Source organism: Corapipo altera, unplaced genomic scaffold (genome assembly GCF_003945725.1).
Source record: "Corapipo altera isolate COAL_440 unplaced genomic scaffold, ASM394572v1 24b, whole genome shotgun sequence".
Lineage (NCBI taxonomy): Eukaryota > Metazoa > Chordata > Aves > Passeriformes > Pipridae > Corapipo > Corapipo altera.
Genome location: NW_020884888.1, coordinates 8,530,806 through 8,558,728, shown reverse-complemented (window position 1 = coordinate 8,558,728; position 27,923 = coordinate 8,530,806). Strand labels below are relative to the sequence as shown.

The following is a 27,923-nucleotide window of genomic DNA, read 5'->3' as shown; positions in this document are numbered from 1 at the left end:
GCCTTTTGAGTGTAGCTGGTGCGCATGCTTTATTTTGCTTTTCTTTGTGATTATGTACTTCTGTTGTCTGTTACCCCTTTGTTAGTGGCTTTTGATCACGCCGTCAAATTTTTCAGTATTCATAATATAAGACTAAACAGCTTCTGGTTTGTACTTGCCTATTGAACTTGATAGTTCTGCTTTTTCTTTTTCCTGGAAAAAGTAAATACACCCTTTTTGGTATTGAAATGGCTGTTTTGTCAAAGCCATCATTTAGACTTGTAATAATAGTCATCCAGCAGCTGCTATAGGCTTTACATGGAATTTGTTGTGCTTTTTTTAATATTGTTTTAGGTCTGCAAACAAATTAAACGCTACCAAAGATTATAGAACTACGTGAAGCTGGACATGTCTCAGGGTAACTCAGCAGAGTGGTTTGTCAACCGAAAGCCCTCTCAGAAGTTCAACCATAGACAGTAGTGAATATAGATTCCTTTCTCTTCACATCCTGTTGAGATTTCAGCAACCGCTATGTCTGTTTGAGCCATAGGAGGGTCAGCTTGTTATCACGACACCGTTGTTTAGACCTTTCTGGAGTGGAAATTGCTGAATGAGTTGGTTATACTCTTTGAAAGATGATCATGGTGTACCAAAAAGGCCTATGACCAGGGAAAAGAATCTCGTGAGTACCACTATTCTCAAGCGTGACGTGTGTCACCTGATGTCAAATTCCAGCCAGGGCTCTAGTGGGAGGGAGGCATGGATGCCTGGGTTAGCCTTTGACATGTTATACATTTATATGCTGAGGTGCTCTTATTTACCTTTCTGCAAAGTGACCCTCTGTGCCCATAAGCTGTGTAATCTTTGTTGTTGTTCTATGGATTCAGTTTTCTGGCTTGGTGTCTCACCAAACTGACTGAGAGCTGTTTCTGTCACCCTTGCTTGAATGGTTGCCTTTGCTTAGCAGGGAACCCTACTTGCTCTACAGCTCACAAGACCATTAAGATGCACAAATACCTTTGCAGTCTAAACCATCTCACTACTCGTGGCATGAAAAAGTTACTAAATATACCAAATGGCACTGTTTCTCAATTGCAGTTTGATTGTCCCCTAACAGAGGTTGAGATGGGAGTTGCTGCTCTGGCCTCTGCCCAGACAGCCTGTGATGAGGCTGGAGATGTGAAAGTTGCTTTTGGGATAGAGACTGTCTGTGCCAGGACTTGCTAACTTCCACTTTTCTGGCATTTTGGGGACCTGTGGTCACAGACCATGTTTCTAGGTTGGGTGTAGCAAAGTGGTAGAGGGAGGGAGGGAGGCAGAGACCAGGCAAATTCTTGAAACTTAGAATCCAATGTCTGTGGTGTCCAAGATTGCAAGTACTGTCTCTAAGAGGATTTTTGCTCCCCTGGTCTATTACAGCAGGAAAAACAGCATTGGCAAAGCTAATGAGGGGAACCTAATGCTGAGGTTGAGAGATCCTAAATAAGCTTAAATTTCAAAGCTTCACTCGCAGGATTTCTATCTGTTAGATATCTGTACTTGGCAGCATTCTGGCTTCTGTATTCAATGCTGGACTTGAGTTGTGGTTCCCCTCCAGTGCAAGGATAAAGTTACCACTTACATAACAGTTGCAAAGTATAGTAGAAATTGACTGCAGATCTATACCCTAGGCTGTTTACAACCACACCCTCCCCCTCCCCCATTAATAAGTTGTTTCTAAAGAAGGACTATTTATTCACCAGTAATCAATATTTTCATATGGTTCCATAAGGGCAGTCAGGACAAATGAATTGTGTCTATTACAAACTTTTCTGTTGGTGGATAGGGCTTGCAGTTACACATCCAGTTACTCATCAGTGCAATAAACACTGCAATTTCATATAATAAACATTATGTCTAATTAAAAAAGAAGGGAGTAAAAGAGAAGTATCATAGTTTCATTCTCTTACTAAAAATATTGTGTGCCCCAATGAACATAAAATCAATTTTAAAATTTTTGCTAGTGCAGCTCAAGATACAGCTTTGTACATTTAGTCTTATAAAAATATCAATCAATTAAATATTATCTTTTCTGAATTTGTGCTAATTGAGACAAGAATAAACTACCTTCAGAGCCCTGAAGATATTCTAAGCAAATAATTGTAAGCTGTGTTGCCAGAGCTTTCAACTTTGCTCTGAGATGCAGGACATATTGAAGATGACTGTGTGTGGAGATTTGTGGAAGAGCTGTGCTTATGAAGAGAATGAGAAGGGTGTGTATAACCATGAGAAAGGTGTGTATAACCATGAGAAGGGTGTGTATAACCATGAGTATAATAGAGATCTGCCTCTTGTTCCACTGAAGCGAACACTTTTTTGTGTGCACCTTAAAAATCAGGACCATCATATTTTCCTGCTTGATATTTGTCAATATATTTTTGTAGCAGTCTTAGAAATCTGTGTGTGCAAAATTTGTCTGTCCCTACAGGTGGCCATGTAGAGTCCCAGTATCTTCTTTGGAAATTGTGCCTGTGTATCTATGAGGAGTAGGAGGTGCTGCTGCCAGAATAATACAACAAGAGTATGTTAAATAAACCTATGTACCTAGTCTTGTATAGTGCTGCCCAAGATGGCAGCTGACATATTTCCTTTTTAAAAAAACAGCGTGTGGTATTGATTTTTATTCCCAGTGCTGCTTGCTTAGAATTCTGGTGCCACTGTCTGAGGAAAAGAAGACAAAGCTGCAAAGAAAGGTAGTGTTCTTTTCCTAGATGGTATGTGAGCCTTTTCTCAGGTCTGAAATAGGAGTTCTGAGGCCTGAATGTCAGGAACACTTGCTCATAGCTTGACTGGATCATGTTAACATGATAAACAATTTGAGAGGGAAGATGACTTATAACTGGGGTACAGAGGCAAAGTTAGCAAAGGTGGGGAGAAGCAGCAGCAGCTACTGCCTACAAGACATCCAAAAGTTACCTATTGATGAGGAAAAGCGAAAAGACACATGAAATTCTGTCTACTGAAATAACATGACCATCAGCGGTTCTGCATCTTACTACCTAAAAGATATCTGCATCTTTCTACCTAGAAGATATCTTATGGGTCTGCACATCATTTAAGCTACAAGAAGACTATCCAAGGCTTTTAGAAATGAAAACAAGCCCTCATTTTGACCTACTTCATGTAATTGCAAATACAGATGATGTATTTTTTTAAATTATATTCTTTCTGTCAAATTTTACTTGCCTTAAAATGCCAAGCAAGGATACAGAATATGCAAAATACTTGTAAGAGGCAAAGACTAGTAAGACTTAATTGCTGCTCACTCTTTCAAATGGTCCTAAATCCGGCTGGTGGATTCTGCACTCATAACCTATGGATACATTTATAATAATCTCGTAAGCAACTTGTTGGAAAGAACATATTCATGCCTGTCACATAGAAAAAACAAGTTTGGACTATTAGATATCTCAGACATCTGGAAGGGCTATGAATTTCCTGGTGGAAAACCTTCTCAGTGAAACATCTGGGGCTTGTTTCTTTGTCTAAAACCAAATAACCTGAAAAATGTTTGAAGCATGTATTTAAACATAATAGCTAGCAGGATGTTTGTGAAGAGCAATGAGATGCTTCAGAAGAAAAAAAAGACACAAAAACCCCAACCTGAAGTACCTCTGCTGTAGAAATTTAAGTATCATTTTCAAAATAAAGGATAAGTAGGAAAGTCTTCTTGTGTGCGTAGTTGCTTTTTGCACTGCTGACGCTTACTGAAAATGTTTTCTGAACTTTTTCTTTTTTTTTTTAAGGAGGGGAAAACTATTTTTCGTTTCTTACTTTGAACCTTCTTCGTGCATGACAAAAAGGTGCATTCCTCTTCTGTTTTAGGATGATTGAGTCAGCTATTTCTTGCCTGGCCAAGCTGAACAACCATGTTGTTTTCTTTTTAATTGAGCTTCACAATGGCTTTTGGATCATCAAAAACTTCCTGCTACTTAGGTTGTCAGCAGTTTTCCAATCTGTGGATCTTTGTTTGTTGGCTTGTGTTTTGTTTGGGTTTTTTTCCCTCGGACCACTGCCAGGATGGGCTTGAATGTTGCCTCTTGCCTTTTTTTTTTTTTTTAATTTATTTTTTGCTCTGGAAAGTGAAAGGTCATCCAGAGGGACTGCAAGCAGGAAAAGTGTGAGTATCCATGGCCACAGGAATGCCCTGAGGTGCCAGGGGTTGCCATGGCCATGCCCCAACCAACTACAACAGCAAAGCACCTGTAGAGAATTTCAAAACAATTATCTTTTTCATGGGCTGTCTTTTGAATGCATCCCCAATACTCAGTCCTTGTTTTGACCCTGATAAATAGAGAAGGGCTACTGTTTCAACAGAGGAAGGTTTTTACACTTTAAAAAAAAAAAAAAAGGGTAAGCTGTTGGGTGGTTGAGTCCAGAGAGTGGTGGTGAATGGAGTTACAAACTAGTAGGAAGCCAGTTGCAAGTGGAGTTCCCCAGGGCTCAGTAGTGGGGCCAGTCCTATTGAATATCTTTGTCCATGATCTGGATGATGGGATCATGAGTACCCTCAGTCACTTTGCAGACAACACCAGCTTGGATGGGAGATCTGCTGGAGGGCAGTAGGGCCCTGCAGAGGAATCTGAACAGTCTGAATTGATGGGCCGAGACCAATGGTATGAAGTTCAACAAGGTGAAGTTCCAGGTCCTACACTTGGGTTACAACAACCCCACATAGCTCTACAGGCTTGGGCAGAGTGGCTGGAAAGCTGCCTGGTGGAAAAGGGACCTGGGGATGCTGGTTGACAGCAGTTGAACATAGCCAGCAGTGTGCCCAGGTGACCAAGAAGGCCAATGGCATCCTGGCTTGTATCACAAATAGTGTGGTCAGCAGGACCGGGGTAGTGATTTTTTTTTTTTTCCCTTCTACTGGGCACTGGTGAGGCTACACCTCGAGTCCTTTGCCCAGTTTTGAGCCCTTCCCTTCAAGAAATACATTGAGGTGCTGGATCAAGTCCAGAGAAGGGTAATGAAGATGGTTTAAGGGTCTGGAGCACAAGTCTTCTGAGGAGCAGCTGAGGGAACTGGGGTTGTTTAGCCTGGAGAAAAGGAAGCTCAGGGGAGACCTTATCACTCTCGACAACTCCCTGAGAGGAGGTCGTACTGAGGTGGGAGTCAGTTTCTTTTCCCAGTAACAGGCAATAGGACAAGAGGAAATGGCCACAAGTTGCATCAGGGAAGGTTTAGATTGGATATTAGGAAAAATGTCTTCATGGAAAGGGTGGTCAGGCACTGAAACAGGCTGCCAAGGGAAGTGGTGGAGTCATGAGCCCCTGGAGGTATTTAAAAGATGTGTAGATGTGGCACTTGGGGACATTGTTTAGGGATTGACTTGGCAGTGCTTGGTTAATGATTAGACTTGATTATCTTAAAGATCTTTTCCAACCTAAATGATTCTATGATTCTATGAAAGCCAAACAAAAAGATTGGGCCTTCTTGCATGTTGAAAGAACCAGTGTCTTATTTCACTTTACAAGCTCTTAGAGAAGATGACATCATCCCTGCAGAGCTGATAAAGTTACAGCAGTGTATACATTGTGAGTACAGAATGGCACCAAAGATGTTGATGCTTTGCAAAGTACAGTTGTTTATATGCTTATTTTTTTCTTATATAAGGGTTATGCCTCTGTCTTTTTACTGCGTAATGTAAGATGGAAGCTTAACCATGCCATGCTACTCTTCCCACTGTAAGAATTGCTTTCAAATTAATTGGCAAACAAAAGCACCATGAATAAAACAGAGCTTTGTGCTTCATATTTCAGAGGTTTTGATTGTAGCTAGCTCCTGCTGGAGAGCGTGAGCAATGTGAGACATTTGCCCGTAGTGAATGAAACTGGAAGGATGAATAGCAACAGCTCCAAGGTAAAGCTCTGTTATGTTATTGTGGTACAATAGTGGTTAAGCTCACACTGAAAATAAATTAGTTCTTGCTGTATTTCATAGTATAATCAATACTGAAGTGAGAGAGTAATGGCTATTTTTTTCTTGAATGTGTTGTTTACTTGTTCCTGTGTTTTAGTGCTGTGCTACTGTTGTTTTTAAGTCAGTGAAGAGAGAGTATGGTGATTAAAGAGAAAATATGTAAAGTGAGAGACATGCCTGTCTCTCACCTTCATACTAGTTGCTCAAAATGAACAAATGTTTTTATCAGAGGGATGAGTTTTACATTTTATTTGAGTCAGATACTTTATAATGAGATTTAAGTGACTTTTTTGAAGGGAAATCTGTTTTATTCATCATTATTAGTTAACATTATCCTTTTTTTAGCATAAGGTACTATATAATTAGTTCTTGTGTCAGAAGAAAGTGTATACTTTTTCGAGACTCAAAGTCTCAAAACAAGTACCAAACCAAGAACCAAAAGGCCGTGTTTGGAAAGGGGGAATGAGCTTGTGATGAATGCCTTGATCTAAGGGTTGGGAGAACATTTGCTCTTTCTGAATGTGCCAGAAGCTTGCTGTGACTGTGGGTTAATCACCTTAGAGTTGATTCTGCTGTGGGAAGTGTAATTCTTCCCACTGTTTTAAATTTGCTCCTAGCTTTGTTCCAAACTTCAAATATTGGCCATGTTTCTCCATGTGAAAACCTTAAAACTCTTTTGAGCTTTTAGTATTAAAGGTGTCTACATGCAGCCACGTTCCCTTCACAAACCACATCTAAATTCTCATTCAACTCCAAACTATAAATCAGTGTGTTTAGTGAGGATTTTTTTCTTTTTTTTTTCTTAATCTCCCAGAGAAGTCCTGCATCACAGCACTAGGAAGTCCCTAGTTTTGTGAGATGCAAGTATAGTGTTCCTGCACCTTGCAAGAAATACTAAACCCGATAATCCATACAGCTTCAGGGCATATGCAGCTGCGAGGACATCTGAACTCAACCAAATGACTTATCTATGGTACAAAATGTTACATAATTAAATTGGGAATGGAAAGATGTGTGTAGTCTAGGCCAGCTCCTGAGAGAGTACCCCTAAGGACCAGATCCGCCCAGTAGCCCTAGGCTTCTCAAAAATAATTTTGACAGCTTAGTCTTCAAAATAGTGTCTTTCCCTTCCTCACTAATTCTCAGCTATATAAAGGCTAGTTCTTCCATAACACAGGGGGTTTTGGCACTTCCAGATAGCTTGTCCTGGGCTGTTTTGATAGCCTGATGCCTGGTTGCACTGACAGGAAACCCAACCATTTGTTGTGAGGTAGACTGTCAAAGTGATCTATGGTAAAAGTTGCAACTTCTGGACAGGGGGCTGGAGTACACACATGAGGCTGTTTGCTCTGAAGCTGACAAGTGCCAACTTGGCTGATGATGACGTGTCATAAAGGTGCCATATACAAATGTAGATCTTGTAGCTGTCTGTGACCATTCCCAGCATCTTTTTTTGCAGGCAAATCCATTTGGAATCAATTAGCTACACTTTTGTAAGTTTGATCAAGTACTGCAGAAAACCATGTTCAGTATTAGTGGGTTTGACCCATTTTACCTATCAAAACTGCTATTTATACTTTATTTTGGTCTTTCAGATAGGGTTTTTTTAAGCGTTGGGAGGAAACACTGAAGGCAAGGGCACCAAGTGTATTGGTTTTTATGGGCTTCTATGCTTATAGCAAAATACAGGTACTTTGTAGTTCTTTCGTGCTTAGAAGAAAGTGATAACTAATGTGAGCAATCCGCAGCGGGTGATACTGAGTAGTTTAGAGGGATCACTGAGGTGATCAGTTGCAGTGCAGGCACATTCCACAGCAGAGTGTGGGATCATGGCATACGTGGGTGGTTTTCCTGAGATGAGGAAATCCCAGGGGAGCGCCAAGACCTACCAGGAGCCAGTCACTTGCACGAGACATGGTGGGATGACTTTTTTACCTCGGTCTTAACTGTCAAGTGCTCCAGCCACAACACCCACAGTGCAGAAGGCAAAAGCAGGTATAGACAGAATGAAGAACTGCCTGCTGTAGAAGATGAGGTTTGAGACCATCTAAGGAACCTGATGGTCTATGAGACCTGATGAGATGCATCCATGAGTCCTGAGGGAACTTGTGATGAAGTTGCTAAACCACTGCCCATCATATCTGAGAAGTTGTGGCAGTCTTGTGAAGTTTTCACCAATTGAAAAGGGGAAACATAGCCTCCATTTTTAAAAAAAGGAAAAAAGAAACACCCAGGGAACTACATATGAGTCAGTCTCACCTCAGTGCCCTGAAAGATCATGGAGCAGATCCCCCTGGAAATTATGCTAAGGCACATGGTAAATCAGGAGGTGATTAGTGACAACCAACATGGTTTCACTAAGGGCAAATCGTGCCTGACAAATTTAGTAGCTTTCTGTGATCTGGCTCCAGCATTAGTGGATGAGGGAAGAGCAACTAGTATCATCTACCCATACTTGTGCAAAGCATTCAACTGTCATGTACAATATCCTGTTCTCTGAACTGGAGAGACACAGATTTGATGGATGAACCACTTAGTGGATAAGGAGTTGGTTACATGGTTGTGGTCAGTTGTTGTGGTCAGCAGTTCAGTGCCCAGGAGGGGACCAGTGACGAGTGGTGTTCCTCAAATGTCAGTAATGGGACCAGCACTGTTTAACATCTTTGTCAGTGACATGGGTAGTCGGATTGAGTGCATCGTTGGCAAGTTTGCCGATGGCACCCAGTGTGTTGTGTGGTCAACGTGCTGGAGGGAAGGGATGCCATTTAGAGGGACCTCAACAGGCTCTGCTCCCATGACACCCCACCTGGTCCCAGCCCTGGGACCCCCAACATAAGAAGGACGTGGATCTGTTGGAGAGAGTCCAAAGGAGGGCCCCAAAGATGATCAGAGGGATGGAGCACCTCTCCTATGAAGACAGACTGAGAGAGGGGGGGTTGTTTAGGCTGGGGAAGAGAGGCCTGAAGTGAGACCTTATAGCAGCCTTCCAGTACCTAAAGGGGGTACAAGAAAGGTGGAGAGGGACTTTTTACAAGGTGCTGTAGTGATAGGACAACGAGGAATGGCTTTAAATTGAAAGAGAGTAGGCCTATATTGGATATTAGGAAGAAATTCTTTACAGTGAGGGTGGTAAGGCAGTGGAACTGGTTGCCCAGAGAAGTTTTGGATACGCTGCCCTGGAAGTGTTTAAGGCCAGGCTGGATGGGGGTTTGAGCAACCTGGTGCAGCAGAAGGTGTCCCTGTCCATGGTAAGGGGGTTGGAACTAAGTTCATCTTTACAGTCTCTTTCAACAGAAACTATTTTATGATTCTATGATCTATACTGAGGACCACCCTAATGGACCAATTTAAATAATAGATATTGGATGGCTTATGTCTTGAAATGTACATGTTTAATTTGCTCTTCATTACAAAAAATTAGTCTTCCTATTCCTAGAAATAATTAATGGTATGTGATCTCTAAGCTTTGAACTCTAATTATAAGCTTTATTGGCCCATTATGTACTTTACTGAATGTTCCCTTTTAAACAGTTTTGCATTTCTTTCAGGCTAAAAGCATAATTAACTTTTTTTGTGTCATTGTTCTTGAGTACCATGATCCTCTCCTGCTATTTCCACAAACGTTTTCAGTCTTTTTGTTCTCTTAGGGCATCACCTAGTCTTCTCTGGTACCATTAGGGCATGTCCACTACCAAGGAAAAAAGATCGGGAGTTTATTACTAAAGCCATTTGTTTCTACGTATTTTCTCTATGTCCTTTGAAACAGAGTGATCGGAGTGTAGCCTAGGAATGAGCATTGTTGAGATACGGCTGGTAGTGTTGTATTCATTCCTTCCCCACAGACTTATTATTTTACTTGTAACTGCATTAAGAGTGTGGGGGTTTTTTTGTTTCAGTGTTATGCAGATGTTATCCTAGTGAATGCAGAGGGGTTTTCTTGTTTGCCTATTCTAGTCCAGACAACTGTTTTGAAGCTGGGGGCTGAAACTGTTTGGCAGCTAATCAAACAAGGAAGAAATGAATGATTAAAAAAAAATAAATGATGAAGCACAAGTGCCAAATAAATTCTGCTCAGGGGTAGAAAATGTGACTTGAGATCCTTTGTGCTTTTATAAAATCTCAACATTAAAAAGAGAGTCTGCAGAGTACATATATTTTCACCATTTTTTCAGTGCTCTTATATTGAGTTTCATTCTTATAAACTTTAATCATGCTCTTTTAATGACATCCCAACTGATGTTTGGTTTAGAAACCACAAAGCCTTTAAGAGGCAGTCTAACTATTAGGAAGAGTTGATGACTGTTCTCATTAGAATATTGTACCAAAGTTTTCATTTAAACCTCCAAAGTTCAGGCTGTGTCTGAAAAATGATTCCGTTGACAAGTGTATGATGTTCTCTTTGGTAATCCTACCTTACTTTATTTTCTTTTATATTTCACATAAATTCTTCATGTGAATGTGTTTAATGTGTTTTCCTGTATCATAACCCATGGGTTTGTGCTAGTGTTTTGGTATTTGCTGTTGTTGTGTTTTTGGTTTTGTTTTGGTTTTTTTTTTTTTAGTTTTTAGACACTTAATTGGAAGCCTCTGAGCCAAATTTTGTCCTGGGTTTGCTGTATCTTTTACTGACTCAGTCTTTGACTCTCATCAACTCCACATCTCCCCTGCCCTCAAAAGTCTGTGAATTTTACTAGAATTGCTGTTATTTCAGAACTGCTACCTACTCCTCTCCCTCTGCAGCTGTCTTGTTTTTCCCAAAACATCCCTGCTTTAGGTTTTCAAATGGCTTGGTATCTTGTCCCTACCTTCTCATTTTTCCTTAGTTTTTATTTTTCATAGAGAAGTGCTCATGGATGCAAATAACTTCTTCAATCAAATCTTGATTTTAAGTACACCTTATCTCAGGACTGACATTTCATATGACCCAGATGTGGGTCATATGGATGGAAAGGCAATCTGCACATTAAGTTAGTTGTTGGCGTCTTTCTTTTTGTAGTATATTGTTTAGTAGGTGTTTAGCTGCTTATGGCAATGAAAACACCACTGCAGAAGATGAGTGATTGCATTATGACTTACTGTGTACTTTGCTGCACATCTGTAAATGGTGCAAGTAGTTCTGGAGTAGTCCAGTATTTTAGTTTTGTGATAGAATAGTGAGCAACTTGTTCCCAAGTGTCCCAGATGTAGTTAGAGTAGCAGTGGTGCAATCCTTAGATAAACCTGTGTCTTTTAACTGCTCAAGCAAAGTGGAGGATATTAATAGAAAGCTTTTTCTCAGGGTTATGCGTTAAGAATAAAAGTCTGCAAGTTATATGTTCATTCTGCTACATGACTTCAAAAAACCTTTTCCAAATATGAAATACTTCAGTTTTCCATTTAATAACAGGTGTACAAAAGAAGCCAGATGGAATTGTCATGAAGTAGTTACCATTTTTGCCTTCCTAGACCACTACTTACCTTTAAAAGAATTATTTCTGAGATTTTAACTGAGTGCTTTTCATACACACGGATACACCCACTTTGACAAAAGATTCCTCAGATGGTAAACTCCATTGATGCTAATCCTTTCCCTCCTCCTCCTCTCACTTTTCTTGACCTATCTCCTTCTTTGCGGTTATTTCCATTTCCTTGGATACCTTCACAGTAATTCCAGCCAAATGGTAATGAGAGCGTGTCAGCTGTAGGCATCCCCTGCATATCAGCCAAAAAGTTGTATATACCTTCAAATAAAGGATCCTGTTCTTATGGTCTCTCTCCTTTCTGTTCAGCTGAAGATGTCCTTAACTGTGAAGGTGAGGAGAGCTAGCTCTTGGTCTTCTTACTTAGGAAAAGCTGAACACAGGTTCAGAAAGGGATTTGAAGAATCTAGGGGCCAAAAAGTTTGAGAGGATGCAGAGGTTAGGTCATTCTCATGCTATAGGTTTGTTATGTTTACTGTGAGAAAAAAATTTTTTTTTTTTTTTTAGTTAAAGAGCTGGAGCATTTTATGCTCTAAATTTGTCTTTGCTAAGTTCTGTTGCCTGTTTGGTTTGCGTGTCAGATCAAATTTAAGTAACTTAAAATTATTGAATTAGGTGGGAGGGAAAGAATGTGTGTTAGTTCCCCATCCAACATGCAGAAATTCAATTATTTTTGATGTTTTCACTTAGCTTTTTTTTAGTTTATATTAAACATTGCGGTAACACCCTCCTCTAAATGAATTTGGCTTTCTTTTCCACAGCTATTGACATTTTGAGTATTCATATGCTTTCTAACAATGCCTGTGTGGTGGCTGTTGAAAGCCACGGTGTCACACTTGGACGCAGATACTCTAGTAAATTCTAAATTGCTCCCTGTGGAGCACTGTGTTAAAGGGAATTGTGAAGCAAAAGGCTGAGAGTCAGTGACATAACTGTCTGAGAATAGCAACAGGTAGGCATCCACACGTTACATATGCTCTGTGATGTGTTGCCTGTATTTCAGAGACCCCTAAAATAGCAGTTTCAAAATTTTGAACTCTGAACTTCCTTTTATTATTCTTAAGTCAAACCCAAAATATTAATATTACAGCTTTCTGTGTTTGTTTTCAATATCTTTGTTATTTCAGCAGAATATTTTTATTGGCAGTGTATTTTTCCAGTGGCTCTTGAGGATCTAATGTGGCATTTATGTTTCCCTTCATGCACTGTATTACCTGACCCTAGGAGTATTTTGTGGTATCTGCTAGGCCACAGATAAAAGCTGCTGTTTCAGACTACGAGTACAGGCTACTTTCAAAATACCAACATTTCCATATCAGAATAGCAGTTCCTTTTAAAGTAATTGTACTCTGACTGCCCTATGCCCAATTGTGCAAACCTTTGGATTATACTTTGTGTGTAGGCTTGGCTCTGCCAGTGCAACTGCCATAAGCTCTGCAAAGCATACAAAGTTTATGAATTAATTTGACAATGACAATTACTGTGCTAAAAATAAATCAGATGTGCATTACATTAATAACTACTCCTTCAAGATATGCTATTCACTCCTCAAGGGCTGAAAAATTTGGGAATAGTCTACATGCTACATTACTTGTTATAATGTAAAGTTTAAGATTTAGGAAATAATTAGGGGTTTTTTTCCCACTCTAAATGAGTATGAGAGAGTGAGTTTGCTAGAGTTCAGAAACCTTGCTGACCTGTGAGCGTGGATGACTGAAGGTGACACAGTTGCCATCACCACAAATGACCTCCTATACAGAGCCTGTGCTTGACCTTACTTTTGATATTTTACCCTCATAAAAGTACTGGTTTAATTGCATTTTTAAAGGAATTTTTTTTTTTTTTAGAAAATACTTTGAGTTTCAAAAGTAGTTTTATAAACAAAAAAGGTATGAGGGAAGGAGTATTAGTTTTCTTTCAAGTAATTGCAATAGAACTACTTGGCGTACAGGGACTTTTAGATGAATAGAGTGCTTGTGTGTTGGGTTGCTGTCATACTTGAAGATGAGAGCAGTTTTTAGTGTACACTGCTAATTTTGGGCACTAACATGTGACTTACAGATTACTTCTTTCCTTTTATCTCATTAATGTCAAACTTTTTTCCCAAGATGGGTCAGTGGCATCAGTCCTGGGCTAGACACTTTGTTCCTTTTCCCTCATGTTGCCCAAAATGATGACAAGATGGCACAGATTGGATAGCACCTACTTACATGAGAAGGGAAATACCAAGGGTCTTATTAACAGAGCAGTTGCTTGTGACTCTGAAGCCAGATAAATATTATGTTGGGTTTGCTATGATCTGTGAGATGCAATAAGACCATCCACATTTTTCATTACTCTGTGAGAACTAACAGTGACAGCAACCTTGTTACGTTTTAAAAGGCCACCAAAGGACCACAGGCCATGTGCCAGTAGAGAAAACCTGCATCTGCTGATCTGCAATAAAATTTGTAAAACATTAAAATATGGTGCATTCTGAAAATAGCATGTTCATTCTCAGTGTGAAGCTTGGGCTTGAATGAAACAGTATTAAATATTCATTTGCACTAATCAGTTTGTATCAGTTTACTAAGTAATATGGAATATTTTTGGGCTTGTGAATAGGAAGAGCTGCTTTTTCTGATTTTTCCTGTGGAGTAATTGGTTTTAGTAAAGAAGGGAGGATACGGCAAAGGGAAAACTGAGACTTGCTGGCCTTGGTAACAGGATTCCCACTGTATTGGAAACAGCTGAACCAGAAGGGAGAGTGTTTAAGAACTGTATAGCTCGAGAATGTGAATGTGTCAGACTTGTGATGTGTAAAGCGAAACAAGGCCTTAGATTTAGAAAGGGAAAACTGAGTGTAAAGAAACTATGCTTTTCATCAACCCTACTCTGCAAAGCATGCTGTGAATGAAAAAGGAGCACACCATCACTAATAAGAACAATTGTAACCCAATAATGTTTAAATGAAAGATGAGCTAAAACATTTCAGTAAGATAAGGATTTTCAAAGGCTATGCCAGAAGCTAGAATTGAAGAGGGATTTTAATTTCTGCAGTTTGATACTGGATTACACTAATCTCTCCCTCTCTCATTTCCTTTCTCTGTAATTCTGGAAACAACCAAATGAACAAAATAATCTGTCCAGTGGCTCTAGCTCAAATTACTGGAAATCTGGTGAGCGTTGGTTGTGCTTTCAGCTAGTGGCTGCAAAGTCAGTTGATTTTGGTGATTTGTAGTAACACCAGTAAACAAGTGTATCTCCCTTCTCATACTGTAGGACCTTTTATCTTATGAGTGTGATCCTTGATCACTGCCTAAGATGAATTTTTGAAGGGTGTCCACTTTTATTTAAATAGAAGCTAATATAGAGAGGACATTTGGCTATATCTTGGCATACACTGGTTGCTGACTTGATAACACCTTCTTTGCATTGATCATAGATTAACTTGGGTTAGAAGGACCTTAAAGATCATCTAGTTCCAATCCCCTGCTATGGGCAGCAATGCCACCCACTAGATCATGTTGCTTAAGGTCCCATCCAACCTGGCTTTGAACACTTCCAGGGATGGCACATCTACAGATTCTCTGGGAAACGTGTTCAAGTGCCTCTCTACTCTGAGTAAAGAATTTCTTCCTAATATCTAATTTAAATCTCTCCTCATTTAGTTTAAAACTGTGCCCCCTTGTCTTATCACTATCTACCCATGCAAAAAACTGCTCTCCCTCTGTTTTTTAAGCACCCTTTAAGTACTGGGAGGCCTCAGTGAGGTCTCCCCAAAGCCTTCTCTTTTCAAGGCTGAACAACTCCAACTGTCTTAGCTTGTCTTCATAGGAGAGGTGCTCCAGCTCTCTGGAGCTCTCTCCATCTTCATGGCCCTCCTCTGGACCCCTCCAATGGATCCACTTCTTCTGCTGAGTACCCCAGAGCTGGATGCAGTACTCCAGATGGGGTCTCAGAAAGGCAGAGTAGGAGAATCACCTCCCTCATTTTGCTGGTTACGCCATTTAGAGAGATTTGTCCAAAATACGTTCTTCTGAACAGATTCTTGGGCTAGGGGATCGGAGGCAAGGGAGGAGCATTTCTCATGATTGTTTGTTGAAAAAATACAACTCTCTGGTCTTTGAACAAACAGGGAAGAGGAGAATGTCATGTGGCTCTGCTGTGCTTTTTGAAAAGACAAGAGACTGCATCTGGCATTTCCCCTCCTTAACCCCTGCCAACCTTTTCCTGCTGTGGGGCAGAAATATTAAACCAAAGGAAAGTCCACTTTGGATGTGTGCTGATCTAGCAAAGCCTTCTGGAGGAAGAGAAGAGACTCATGTGAATTTCTGTTGGCACAGCAAGGTGTATGTTGTCTCTGCATTGAATTATGTACTCATGGGCTTCTTGAGTGAGGAGACTGTTGTGCACATGGAGCACGTGCAAGTGTGTGTGGGGAGGAGCAGGTGTGAAGAAGAGCTCTGGCTTTACTCAGTCTGGGGGTGGATGTGTGTTGCTTTGTTCTTCTCTCCTTGTATCCCCCACCCTCTGTTTCTAGGTATTTCTCTTCACTGGTAAGAAGCTAAAGGCGGTAGATGAAAACAAGGAATGAACTCAGAATTATTTATTTATTTATTTATTTATATTCAACTAGTTTCTGAAAATGGCAGCAGTCATTGATTGGCATCACATAAGTGGCTGATCGTCATCTTCTCTTGCTGCTCTTTTTTCCCCCCCTGCTGTTCCTTGCTCCTTTTGGTCATGTCCTTCAACTCTGAAATGAGTAGATATCGTAAGCTTTCGTGTTGCACAGCAACAAGGGCTTCTTTATAAAGAAAAATGAGTGTTACCTCTTTCTGTGGATCAGTACTTGAAATAAGAAAAAAAATTAATCACTGGTGTACTACTGTTGAACTTGCTGAGTCTTTTTAAGCTTGATAGTCTTGTAGTGTGAATTATTTTGGGACTAGCCAACACTAACCAGATTTGATTACCTGAGCCAGAGGATGACAAACTGAACTTCTGCCCTATGGTCTTGATTTACTGGCAGCCTGCAAGGAACATTTGCATGAGTGGGTTGCTTTAACTTTCTGGCAGATAGGCACGTTGCTGCTGAGGGCTCTCTAGGTGCTGGTGAGGTGGAGATGACCATTGAAATAAGGCAAGGATCAAGCTCTGCAGCTCTGACCTTGCTATCCCTGTCTCTGCTTATAATGGAAGACAGGACACCCTTCTCCTCTTGTGTGGTGTAGTTTCACTCTGTAATGATTTAAGTGGCAAAGGATGAGGGAGTAGGATGCTCTACTTTTAAATGTTCTCATATTTTAACTATTAATTCACATATTTGTTTGATTTTTACTTAACGAATTGTGCTCAGCTTCTCCAAGTGAAACTTAAACAAGTGTAATATAAATGTAACAGTCTAAATATTATTTGTAATCTTATGATCTTTTTATGTTCTTCCTCTTAATTTTTCTTACATTTCTGTTACATTTTCTTACATTTCCATTTTTCTGTGGGAAAACTCTATTTCAGCGTTATTTAAAGAGTTTCTGACTGTGGTGATGACACATAGACATCAATAAAATGTATTGTGCTGTTTCATTTTTTAAAATAGCCTTGGTCTTAAATACTTACGTGGAGATGATTACAACACTTAAGACAAATTTATTGTAGATAAAACAAAAACCTGTACATGCAACCTTTTTTTTTTTCATTTGGACACATACATTATGATTCAGTCACTACTGGTATGTTCATATACTGCTTAATTCTTAATTCTTATTGAAAGCACACCATGGTTCTGCTCTGAGAACACCTGCACAGTAGCGTCTCATTCATGATGGTGTAAAACAGCTCAGTTAAATGGTCTTTGAAACACTGTCTTGATGGATTCTGCCTTTTGATTTTCCTAAGAGAAAGATGGTTGTTAATAAGGATCTTAATGTGAATTATAATCAATGGGAAAAGCATGTAATGAATGAACTAGATGGGGCCATTTGTGAGGGTCTCCAGAGACAGGAGAAGTGATGTGTAGCAGATAAACATGGGATTAACACTGAGCAGAGGGAAGAGTCCAACATCCTGAATTGTTACTAATAAGCCCTAATGAGTGAACATCAGCCGTCCTTTGTGTTGAAAAAGGCAGGCAATTTACTAATTAAAACTAATTCATAAGGTGGATTCTCTTTTTGTGTTCTGCCTGTAAAATATACAAGTGAAGCTTGGAGGCAGAGTAGCAAAGTGATCCTATATAAAGAGGATTTTAGGGTTTATTATCTTAGTACTTAACTTTAAAAGTATTGTTTTGCTCCCTTCCATCTTTGTGTGTACACATGCAAGAGAAGAAACAAACCAACTTTTTGGCAAGACTCAACATTAAGTAATGGAAATAGAAGATATTGCCAATTCTCCCATTACTGTAACTCCTATTAACAAATACAGCATGCAGTGTACAGTGCTTTAAAGCCTGAATGGATACTGTGTTCAGCTGAAAATATGAAAATGAGATGAACATAGGTAGAATGTACTATTCTTATTTATTTTCTACATGAAGGACTTCCTGTTCTCATCGTGGTTTTTATACACTAAAGTCACAAGATATTAGTGAGGCAGAGTTTCTTTTCGCTAACTGTGCAGTATAAATGGAAATTGTGGGCAAATCTCCTAATCTCCATAGTGAGAGCAGAACATTTATCTAATTAGTAGTTTGCCTTTTGGCATTACTTTGAATAAATTAGCATTTCATTATATACCCTGAACTACTTGGAAAAAGTTTCCCAGAGTAGTATTTAGTTTTTCTTATCTAAAGAGTGTATTTTAAATTAGTATAGGTTAATAATATCCTTTGTAACTGAAAAGAGATAGAGTAGCAATACTGTTGTTATTCTTAATATCAGGGGCTTGTGCCCCAGGATTTTGCTTTCTTTAATCCCCAGGAATCAGAGTAAAAACATATATCACCTTATTTAATGAATTACTCCTTCCCCAGGGAAAAAAACCAAACTAAACAAACAAAAAAAAAAGGAAAGCAAAAAAAAAAAGGAACAAGTTTGAAATACAATGACCTCCTCTCTCTTTCTTCAGAAGATGAACTTTTCTTTCAGATTGGAAACAGTGCAAAGCATAGTGGTGTGGACTAATCCAAAAGTTGCACTCTATCACTAATTATAAATGAGCTTTTCTACAGTACTTCAAATGTAACTAATCTAGAATACACTATCTGTCTTCTTTTCTTGCATATATAAATCAGTGACAGGAAACTGAGTGACTAAGTTTGAGTATTGACTGCCAGATAAGAATAGTGACTGCTTACTATGCTTTTCCTGAACAGCTACTGGGAATCAAAACTTTGATGGGAAGTTAAAAGAGGTAATTCATCAAGGATAGATTTTAATTGATTTTCTTTCTAAGTGTTAAAAAGAGCAGAAAGAAAAATCCATGGATGTGATAAAGGCTTGTAATTTCCTTTCCTTGAGTCATTGGCTGTTTCAGACCCTTGCTCACCTCTTCAGAGTGTCTTTAGCAGCCACCTGTGGTAGAATTTTCATGTAAAGTATGGTGTTAAATATTCTCCTCTTCCCAAAGTGGCCTTTGCAGTACAGATGTATGGTTACACCAACGTTGCCATGGTTGCCTTTTGGTAGATGGAGGCATGCGAAGAACCTGTCAGTTTGTTTTTGCTAAATCCAGAGGAATGAAATATCTTTATTCTGCGTTCTTTGATCATGGGTCAATTTACATGACACTGAGCCTGCTGGCAACAGACAGGGTACACCTGTCTCAAAGGGCAAAAAGGATCTTTGCACATGAGTTAGCAAGCCTCACTCATTGGGAGAGCTTTAAACAAGATTCTCAGGGGGAAGGGGATAAAATCATGATTGCTGAAGACAAGCCTGGAGGCGGCATGCCACTGTTTGAGAGACAATGTGCTAGTGAGGTCCTTTGGTCTGTTGTCTCGTTAGAGGCAGGGGATAGAGATCATGTGGCAGCAAGGATGTGCAAGGTTATTGATGTACTAGAAACTGCAGAAGTGCCTGAGGGTGGTCATGCAGGAACTGGAGCTTCTCCCCCGAAAAGGCAGTGGGATTGATTACCCAGCTGAAGTGCATCTGCACCAATGCCCACAGCATGGGCAACAAACAGAAGTAACTGGAAGCCATTGTACAGCAGGAAAACTATGACAGTTGCCACCACAGAGACTTGGTGGGACGAGTCACACAACCGGACTGCTACAGTGGATGGCTATAAACTCTTCAGAAGGAGGGGCAATGGGGTTGCTCTGTGTCTTAGCAAGTGTCTTGATCCTAATGGTAATGTTCAGTCTTTATGGATAAGAATCAGTGGGAAGGCCAACAGGGCAGGTATCCTGGAAGGAGTCTGTTATAGACCACCCAACCAGGATGAAAAGGCAGACTAAATATTCTATAAGCATGATCACTGGCCCTGATTCTTGTGTGATGAGCTCCCTGCAAAAAAACCCCAGAAAATTTCTTTACTAATTTTGGTCAAATCTGGCTCTTTTTAACAACAGCTGGAAAAATTAATGTAAAATTGGAAGATGAGGGAAGACAAGGTAGAAATAAAGAGGGTTTATTAATTGATCCCTTCTTCTTAAGCATCACTGCAGGTAGGTTCCTGCTTTCAGTTCTGGTCCTTGGTTCTCTCGGTACCCTTGCAGGAAGTTGGCACAGGTTTCCAGTCCTCCCCCCACAATGCCTAGGAAGGTCTTCCATTCAACCTCTGAGGCCAGTTAGTGCCTGGTCCTAAAAGCAGAATGCCAGAAATATTTATGTCTTTGTTGACTGTACTCCCCCTTGCTGCAGGACCCCAACTTTTACCTGCCACATTTTGCACTGTCCCTTGGCTGTATCCTTCCTCATAGGGCAAATTCAGTAGCTCACAAAAAAAGCTCCTTGTTCCTTCTACCTTCATCTGAAGGCCCTGAAACTGTCCTTATAAATGTACTGTAAGAACAGAGAACAGTCATTCATATCCTAGATATACATTTAAATTAATTTCTCTTTCTGTATTATATTTTAAAGGCACTGCAAAAAACCCTCTCTAGTCTCCTCCTGTATGTTGAAATAAATTTCTCTGTGTTAGTTGGTTTGATATTGCTGTGACCAAGCATGGTCTAGTGAACATGGACTTGGGATTACATAAATTGCAAAACAGCACCCATTTTTCTTATCTGCTCGCAACCCATGGTTTGTTTTAGGGAGATTTTTCTGGGGACTTGGAAAATGGAAAGGTGATATTATAGAATGACTGCTGTAATCTAATGGTCTGAATTTTGTTCTACAGCTTGATGACTGCACCCTACAATTGTCTCACAATGGTACCTATCTGGATCTAGAATCTACCCTAGCAGAACAAAGAGATGAATTAGAAGGCTTCCAGGAGGATGCTGGGTAAGTAAATATTTACTAAATTTAGATAAATAAGCACTGAGTTTTCAGGAGAGTGTGTTCAGATCAGCATAGGAACAGAAAAGATAAAAAGATAAAGATCTTTGTATGCCCATATGTCTGCCCATATGTCTGAATAATAATTTTATACTTCTCTATGTTCACTCTTACAGTTTTTCCAAAAGAAGATAGCATACTGTAGAGAAATCTATAATATGCATGTCTTCAATAGTCTAGAAAAATTTTATATTCCTTTGGAACTTGATAAATGAGGATGGCTGGTTCTGAGAACTCTGAGATCTTTCTTACAATAATAGTCAGTGTAGAGGATTATATTGGGGTGGTGCTTCTGAAGTTATAAAGTCAATTTCTTTGTGCCTTGATATTTAAGTCCTCCATTTATATTTTTGAAGAAAAGACTTGTATTGATTTCTTTTTTTTTTATTCCTGGAATTGATTTACCCAGCCCAGGGAATGGGGACACGTGTTAGTTTTGAATATTCTCCTCTCTTGCTTTTTTTTTTTATTTAATGATTGCTGGCCCACATGGATTGCTATGACACAGCTTTCCATAATAATCTGAGAACTGAAAGTGGACGCAAAAGTTAGTTTCAGTGTGTGTTTTTATGAATATATATATACAATTTGCTTTTTTTGAAGAATTTTCTTTTTCTTGACCTTTCTGGTCTTGGTTAAGATATAAAATGAACAGACAGTCTGGATCTATTTTTGTCTTGCTGGTTACTATATTGGATTGGATAGTTGGAATTATTTTATAGGTGTGTTTGGCATAGACTTCACACATGTGAGTAATGTAGCTATTCCAGAAGGAAATTCATAAAATCACAGAATCACAGAATATGCTGAATTGGAAGGGACCTATCAAAATCATTGAGTCCAACTTCTGGCCTTGCACAGAACACCTCCAGAATCACACCATGTGTCTGAGAGTGTTATCTAAATGTTTCTTGAACTCAGACAGACTTGATGCTGTGACCACTTCCCTGGGGAGCCTGTTCCAGTGTCCAAACACCCTCTGGGTGAAAAACTTTTTCTTGATAATTAACTGCATTTTGAATTGTCAGGGCTTGTTAATAGTAAGACATGCAGTTCTTTTGCCTATACCGGTTTATCTACTTTTTCTGATAGCTGTCTTGCCTTTGATGAATAATTTTTACAAATTTAAACTGTGTCTTGGAAGATTGTTTTATGTGGAGAAGAATTTTAAATAATATGTTACAAATATTCGTGTGTGTGCATTTGTTCATGTCTTATTCACACATACCAGTTTGAGGCATGTTTTTATAACCATTGGAAGAGGAAAACTGTTCTGTTAGAAACCAGTTAGAAGAGAGTTCTTCAATAGAAAGGTAACCAATACAAACTGAACTGAGCCTCCTTTCCCATGCAATAGGAGTGTTGAGTGTAGAAGTTGATCTAGTCCCCAGTTTTATGCAGAGGTGGTAAAAATCACTGCAAAGAACAACAAGTTTTTATTTCCAGCTAACTTTATAATGAGTTCAAAGCAAATAAGATGAAGGAAAAATTTTGATGGGATTCTTTTTTCGTAGCAAAATGTTTGAGTTTAAGGCATATTTCTTTTCCTTCCATTAGCGTCTCTGTGATAATTCTAGTAATTTTTAACTCATTACTTTTGACACACAACAGTAGCATGTCTACTGTGTTGTTTTGAGCTCAAAAATCAGGATATACTTTTATGTACACGTGTGCACAAGCCTCCTCTTAATTGTACAGTCTGTTGTCATTTGAGCAATTGCTTCTTCCGATGGCTTGTCCTGCTGAGTAATGTGAAGTCTGCCATGAGATCCTTCATTCATATGCAAGGGTGAATAAGGAGATATGAAACTCTGTGTCACAAAGGTGCATAACAAAAGCATGGGCTACAAATTAATATTTTAATTATCTTTTGAAATTAGTTTTATGAGATGAAAGAGAACAACTATTGTGTCTGTTGTTGTTATGTATATAGTCCTCATCTTCACTGGTCTTTACCCTGCTCTCTGAAGTTGTCCCTCTCCTTGGTAATTGTGGGTCAATAGGATGTGCTGTGTTTTGGCTGCCTGCTTTAGATGCACCACCAGGACAGGGTGTGTGAGGTGCTGCCATTACAGCGGTTGTGAACCATCTTTCTGTGGTGTCTTCCCACTACAGTCCTCCTTCAGACCCTACTTTCTTACCTTTGTAATAAATTACACAGGCAGGGGGAGTTGCAAAGGTTGAAGTGGTGAAAATGAAAGGAAGGAAGAATGAAAGGGGTGTTGGGAAGTAAATCAGCAAGTGAAACACATAGGAGCACAAAAAGACGTGTCCTGCTGCAGAGGGAAGAGGGGAAGATTGCCCAGGGGAGATGCTACCTTCAGCACCTTTCCTGAGGTGCTTGTAGGTAGAAGTGGTATATTTGCCTTGAAGAATTCCAGCTTGTGCTAACCCAGCAGTACAGAGGTTAAGCTTTAACTTCATGGTTGTGAGGTTAACTTGAGGTTGAGGGTGTTTGGTTCTATCTCCCTGACATGCGCACACCTGGTAACTTGCATGTTGGAGCCCTGCAATCCTAGGGCTTTGCTCTGCTACTATGGGATGCAGGTCAGTGAAGTACAAAACCTTGCATTTAGGAGTAATTGGCTAAGGACAAGCAAGTACTGGTCAGGCAGAAAATGAAGAAAGGATGGCACCTGACTTGTCAGCAGCATGGAGGAAAGGATCAGACGTTTTTGGGAACTGTGAGCTCAAAACAAATCAGTGATTATGATGCTGTGAAAAAGGTATGGGGTCATCCTAGGGTGTAAAGCGGGAATTTATCTGCTGAAGTGCAATGAACTTGGTGTTGTCAGTACTGGTGAAGATTCAACTGGATTTCTGCATCCCATTTTTGCCCACAATTTTTGAGAGAAACAAAGAGAAACAAGAACCACCTGAACTTTATTTGTGACTTAGTAACATCGTTACTTCAGGGTAAACGCAACTCATGTGATGTTATTCAGAAAAATTGAATATTCTAGACGTAGGGTAACAAATGTAGTCAGTAATGTCTTTCTCTATCCTATGTTTCTAGCAACCTAAACTCCATAAACTCCATTTTTGGGCCTTGCAGTTCTGAGACTAAAGTGCTGAGCTGGAGGGTTCCTGGACTGGAGCTTCTGGCTGCAGACCTTGGGAGCTTAGCAGCAACATGCTGTCTGGGAGGGAGTGGCTGCAGAAACCACTTAGTCTCTCTCTTTTTCTGTCTGGGTCATTTCAAGGTCCTGCTCTTAATCTTCAAAGCTTTTAATTTTCTGAGATTAGGCTACCTCAGGACCTGCCTTTCTGCCATACTGAAGCTGCTGTGTTCATCAGGATCACTGAAGCTTGCTGAATTCTGAGTGAAGGCTTTAGTAGCTGGATATTCATGGCATTTTTAAAATTTTAGAACCTCAGCTGTGGAAACTCCTATTCAGAGTGACCGGAATGTCCTGCAATCTGACTGTTTTCAGCATCTTTTTTGCCAAAAGTTCCTGTTTGCCCAGGGCAAAATGATTAAGATATTTATTTATTTTTTAAACTCTGTTGAAAGGAGACTTATGAGTAAAACAAAACAAGCAGAAAACACATTCTTAAAAATTTGTATTGGTTTGAGAGGCTGCAGGTATTTATTTTCTCTGTGAAAGGTTGGATGAGCATAGTGAAAAACATGGATTTTTCTTCAAAAGGAAAGAAAAGGATGGTGGCAATTAGACTGGAAGCTTATAATGTGTATCTGTAAATAACCAGTATAAGAAACACATGCGCTCATGCAATTTCAAATGAATTACCTTCTGTTACTGAATATAGTGAAAAGAGGCATTTGGTAGTTGCTGTCCGCTCCAGCAGAATCTAAACTTCTGTTTAGGGAAGGAGAAAACCCAACACACATGCTCCCATAGCCTGTAGGGCTAACTCTGAGAATAAAATGGATGGGGATGGGACTGCTTTCGTGATTCCACAACTTTAGTGCTGCCATTTGCACCCTTGGGAATAGCTGTGGAATTCAGGAGAATCAGATAATTTTTGTATGAGGGTTGTTTTCGGGGTAGTCAGGAGGTGGTCAAATAATGAGGCTGGTCCTGCGGAAGATGTTGCAATCAGCGAAAGGGTCAGTAAGAGGATGTAGGAAAACTGGCTTTCTGTTCAAGGAATGGTTAGTTTGCTTGTTGGGTTGGCTAGTTGTGGTTTTTTATCCACATCCTTCCTACACAAGTTACTCTGTGGATGCTTAATTGTGGAGGTAGTTTAGATGGGCTGCTTTCAAGATGTTTACTAAGGTGTCCATGACAGGTAGGTCCTTTCCTTTGTGTTTCCTTGTGATTGTACACTGCAAGCAAGAACTGTAAAGAAGTTGATGCATTTAAATTACCATGGAATTGCTTAAGTTCTTTTTATGGCCGTACCTTAACAGGCCCTAATAGCCCAAAAGGTAACACGGTCCTAAACCACAGAACACAAGTTTTTTCAGACAGTGTGCTGTGAGCAATAGAGATTTCCTCAGGGAATATGTTTTCAAGACTTATGTTCAGCAGAAAGATAGTTTTAAAATACTTTTCACAAATCACTTCAGCACTAATGTTTTTGCATTCCTTCTAGATACCCTATCTCAAGCCATTTTGACTGGGGGGCCACATTTAAGCTGGATGACAGACTTTTTCCCTCTTGCTACTGCTGTTCATTCTGGGCTTGATTCAGAATGTTGAAGGCAATGGAGTCTGGCATTGATCTCTGATATTCTTTTCCTGCTTATGTACTGTGGTTTTTTTTTTTTCCCACTTAGACTTTGCAAATAGCACAGTTGTGAACATGAAAACTTTTTGTCACTTGTTTATATAAGGAAGCTGGGGATGCATTTGAAGGTTAATTTGTTTTTTTGTCTAACAAAAATGATATGGCTCATTTCTTGAAGCAGTACCGCAAACTAGCATAGATTCTATGCTGATTTTGTATTAGTTTGAACAGAGTGTATTTGAGTTGGTTCACTGTTGGAAAATGCTCTCAATTTATGATAGATTTCTCTTCATGTTTTGTCTAGATGTCATTTCCATAATGTTTCTCAGTTCCAACAGGAAGAAAAATAAGGGAGTGCCTGTGGAAGACTGTCATTGTATTGCTACAATCAGTAGAGACTGCCACTGCTTATTGAAATTATTTACTCATGTTGTGAAGAATGTATTAGTCCACCGAAATATTTTGATTTGTCATATTCATATTTAGTTCTTAGTTTGACCAAATACTCAAGCTGAAAAATGTAATGGATGGTCACAATAAAAAGCATGCAACAAAGCCAGGAAAAAATCCCACAACCAAACCAACCCTCAAACCAAAAACCTGAGCCAAGAGGTTATGGTAATTTTTGGAGGGTATAAGACTTTCTACAAGGTAGCAGTATTTCAATCTATCGTGTATCAGATTACAGTGTTGAACTACATTTTGAAGTATGCGTAGCTAAAACTTTACTGTTACAGAATAAATGGCTGTAAAGATTAAGATTTCACATTCCTAATGAAATACATTGTTTTTCTGCATGACTAAGTTGATGCTTTTTTAAAACCCTCACAAAGTTAGCGGAAAATAGCTATTACTACCTATGTTTTCTAAACTTTATGCGGCTTTTTAACTTCTTAATTTTTAATCCTAATAAAATGTCTTTCTTTATAAAAGAAAAAAATTAGATAGAATGTTGAAACTAATCTTTAGGTGGAACTGTAGAAATTTGTTTTCGTAGTTATTTTGCAGTAACCCTTGACAACAAAATGAAATAAAATTACAGGTCTGTTATATTGTCTTTAACCCAAGACAAGGTTTCCCTGCTAGAGAACAATAGACAAGCATTGTCTCTGAGCATTCACGCTTCCAGAGCATGTAATCAAAATAATTACGCAAACGCGCATATATTTTGTAGGCCTGACAAATGAGACATGTGGCTTTGAAGGATGTGCTCTGAAAGTAAGATAGAGTCAATTGACAGTTTAAGGTTCTACCTTGGAAATTATTGATCAGTTATGAGATAAGGATTTCTTGTCAGTGGATCTGCTTGGCACAATATCTTGTGCAGAAATGGTTGTTGAATTAAGGTTTCTTGCTTGTCATTAAATGCTTCTTCTTTTGTAGTTAAAGAATGAATACTGATGTGTGAATGTAAAATGTATTTAGAAAACAAGCATCTGCATATATAGTAGCAAACTTCAATAAATTCTGCTGCAGACCACGGCTTGTTTTCTCACGTAGTTTCAGCTTTAAAGCTGCCTTGATGGTGTAGAAGTAAATCTCTTCTGCATATATTTAGGTCGGAGACTGCAAGCCACTTTGCTCACACGAAAAGACACAAGATGTAAGATCCATGGGCTTGTGAAAAGAACCTATGATTCCCTGTTTTGGTTGGCTGTCCAGCAGGGAGCTGGAGTGTGACAGTAAGCACAGAAATTACAGCCATCACAACTATCTCTGGTGTGTAGTTGAAATCTGGGAATGTAAAATGGGGGTGCAGTCCGCACACCTTACGAATTCATTCCAGTCTAGATGGATAACCTTCAGGCAAATAGCATACAAAAAAAAGTGGTAATACTGCATAATCTTAACTTTGATATGCTGAACATGTCCTTCAAAGGGAAGCAGAGTTGGTTTTGCCCTTCTCCAAGTGCTGCAGTGTTCAAAACTGTACCACACTCCATCCAATTGAGGAGCCAACATCCGTAGTAGTGCCTTCCTTGGCTTGGGCAAGGAGGCGTCACGAGTTCTTTCTGCTCTGCGTGGTTTTGGTTTGAGGGGAGCAGCAGCCTGGAATTGGTAGACCTGACTGGGGCAGGTCATGGGCAGCTCTTGGAGTTGACACTTATGAAATGTGAAAGGACACAGTCCTCTTAACCCATGTGCTGAATTGTTCCCGCGGTCTGGTTTTGGCCTATGGGTTTGGTTTTTTTTGTGGGTGGTTTTCTTTTTTGTGAGCATGTTTTCCTGTTGGTTTTTTTGAGAACTTGACTCATGATTTTACAGCTTTTGTTTGCCAGTACTGTAACAGCTGTGTCTATTTTGCTCCCACTTTGCCCCAGAGTTTACTCAGACATCTCTGTTGTTGAGGGAAAAATCTACTCCTGTACCAAGGTTCCTGTGGAAATGTTTGAAGATC

General features: G+C 39.5%; 1 protein-coding gene across 8 annotated transcripts in view; it reads left to right on the top strand.

Moving 5' to 3' along the window:
* FHOD3 (formin homology 2 domain containing 3) overlaps positions 1-27,923 on the top strand; it is a 387,784-nt gene that overhangs the window by 16,158 nt on the left and 343,703 nt on the right. For all 8 annotated transcript variants that reach the window (XM_027643906.1, XM_027643905.1, XM_027643904.1 and 5 more), the window contains exon 2: positions 20,670-20,776. In XM_027643906.1, the coding sequence (XP_027499707.1) occupies positions 20,670-20,776 (107 nt within the window). The remainder of the gene's footprint in view (positions 1-20,669; positions 20,777-27,923) is intronic.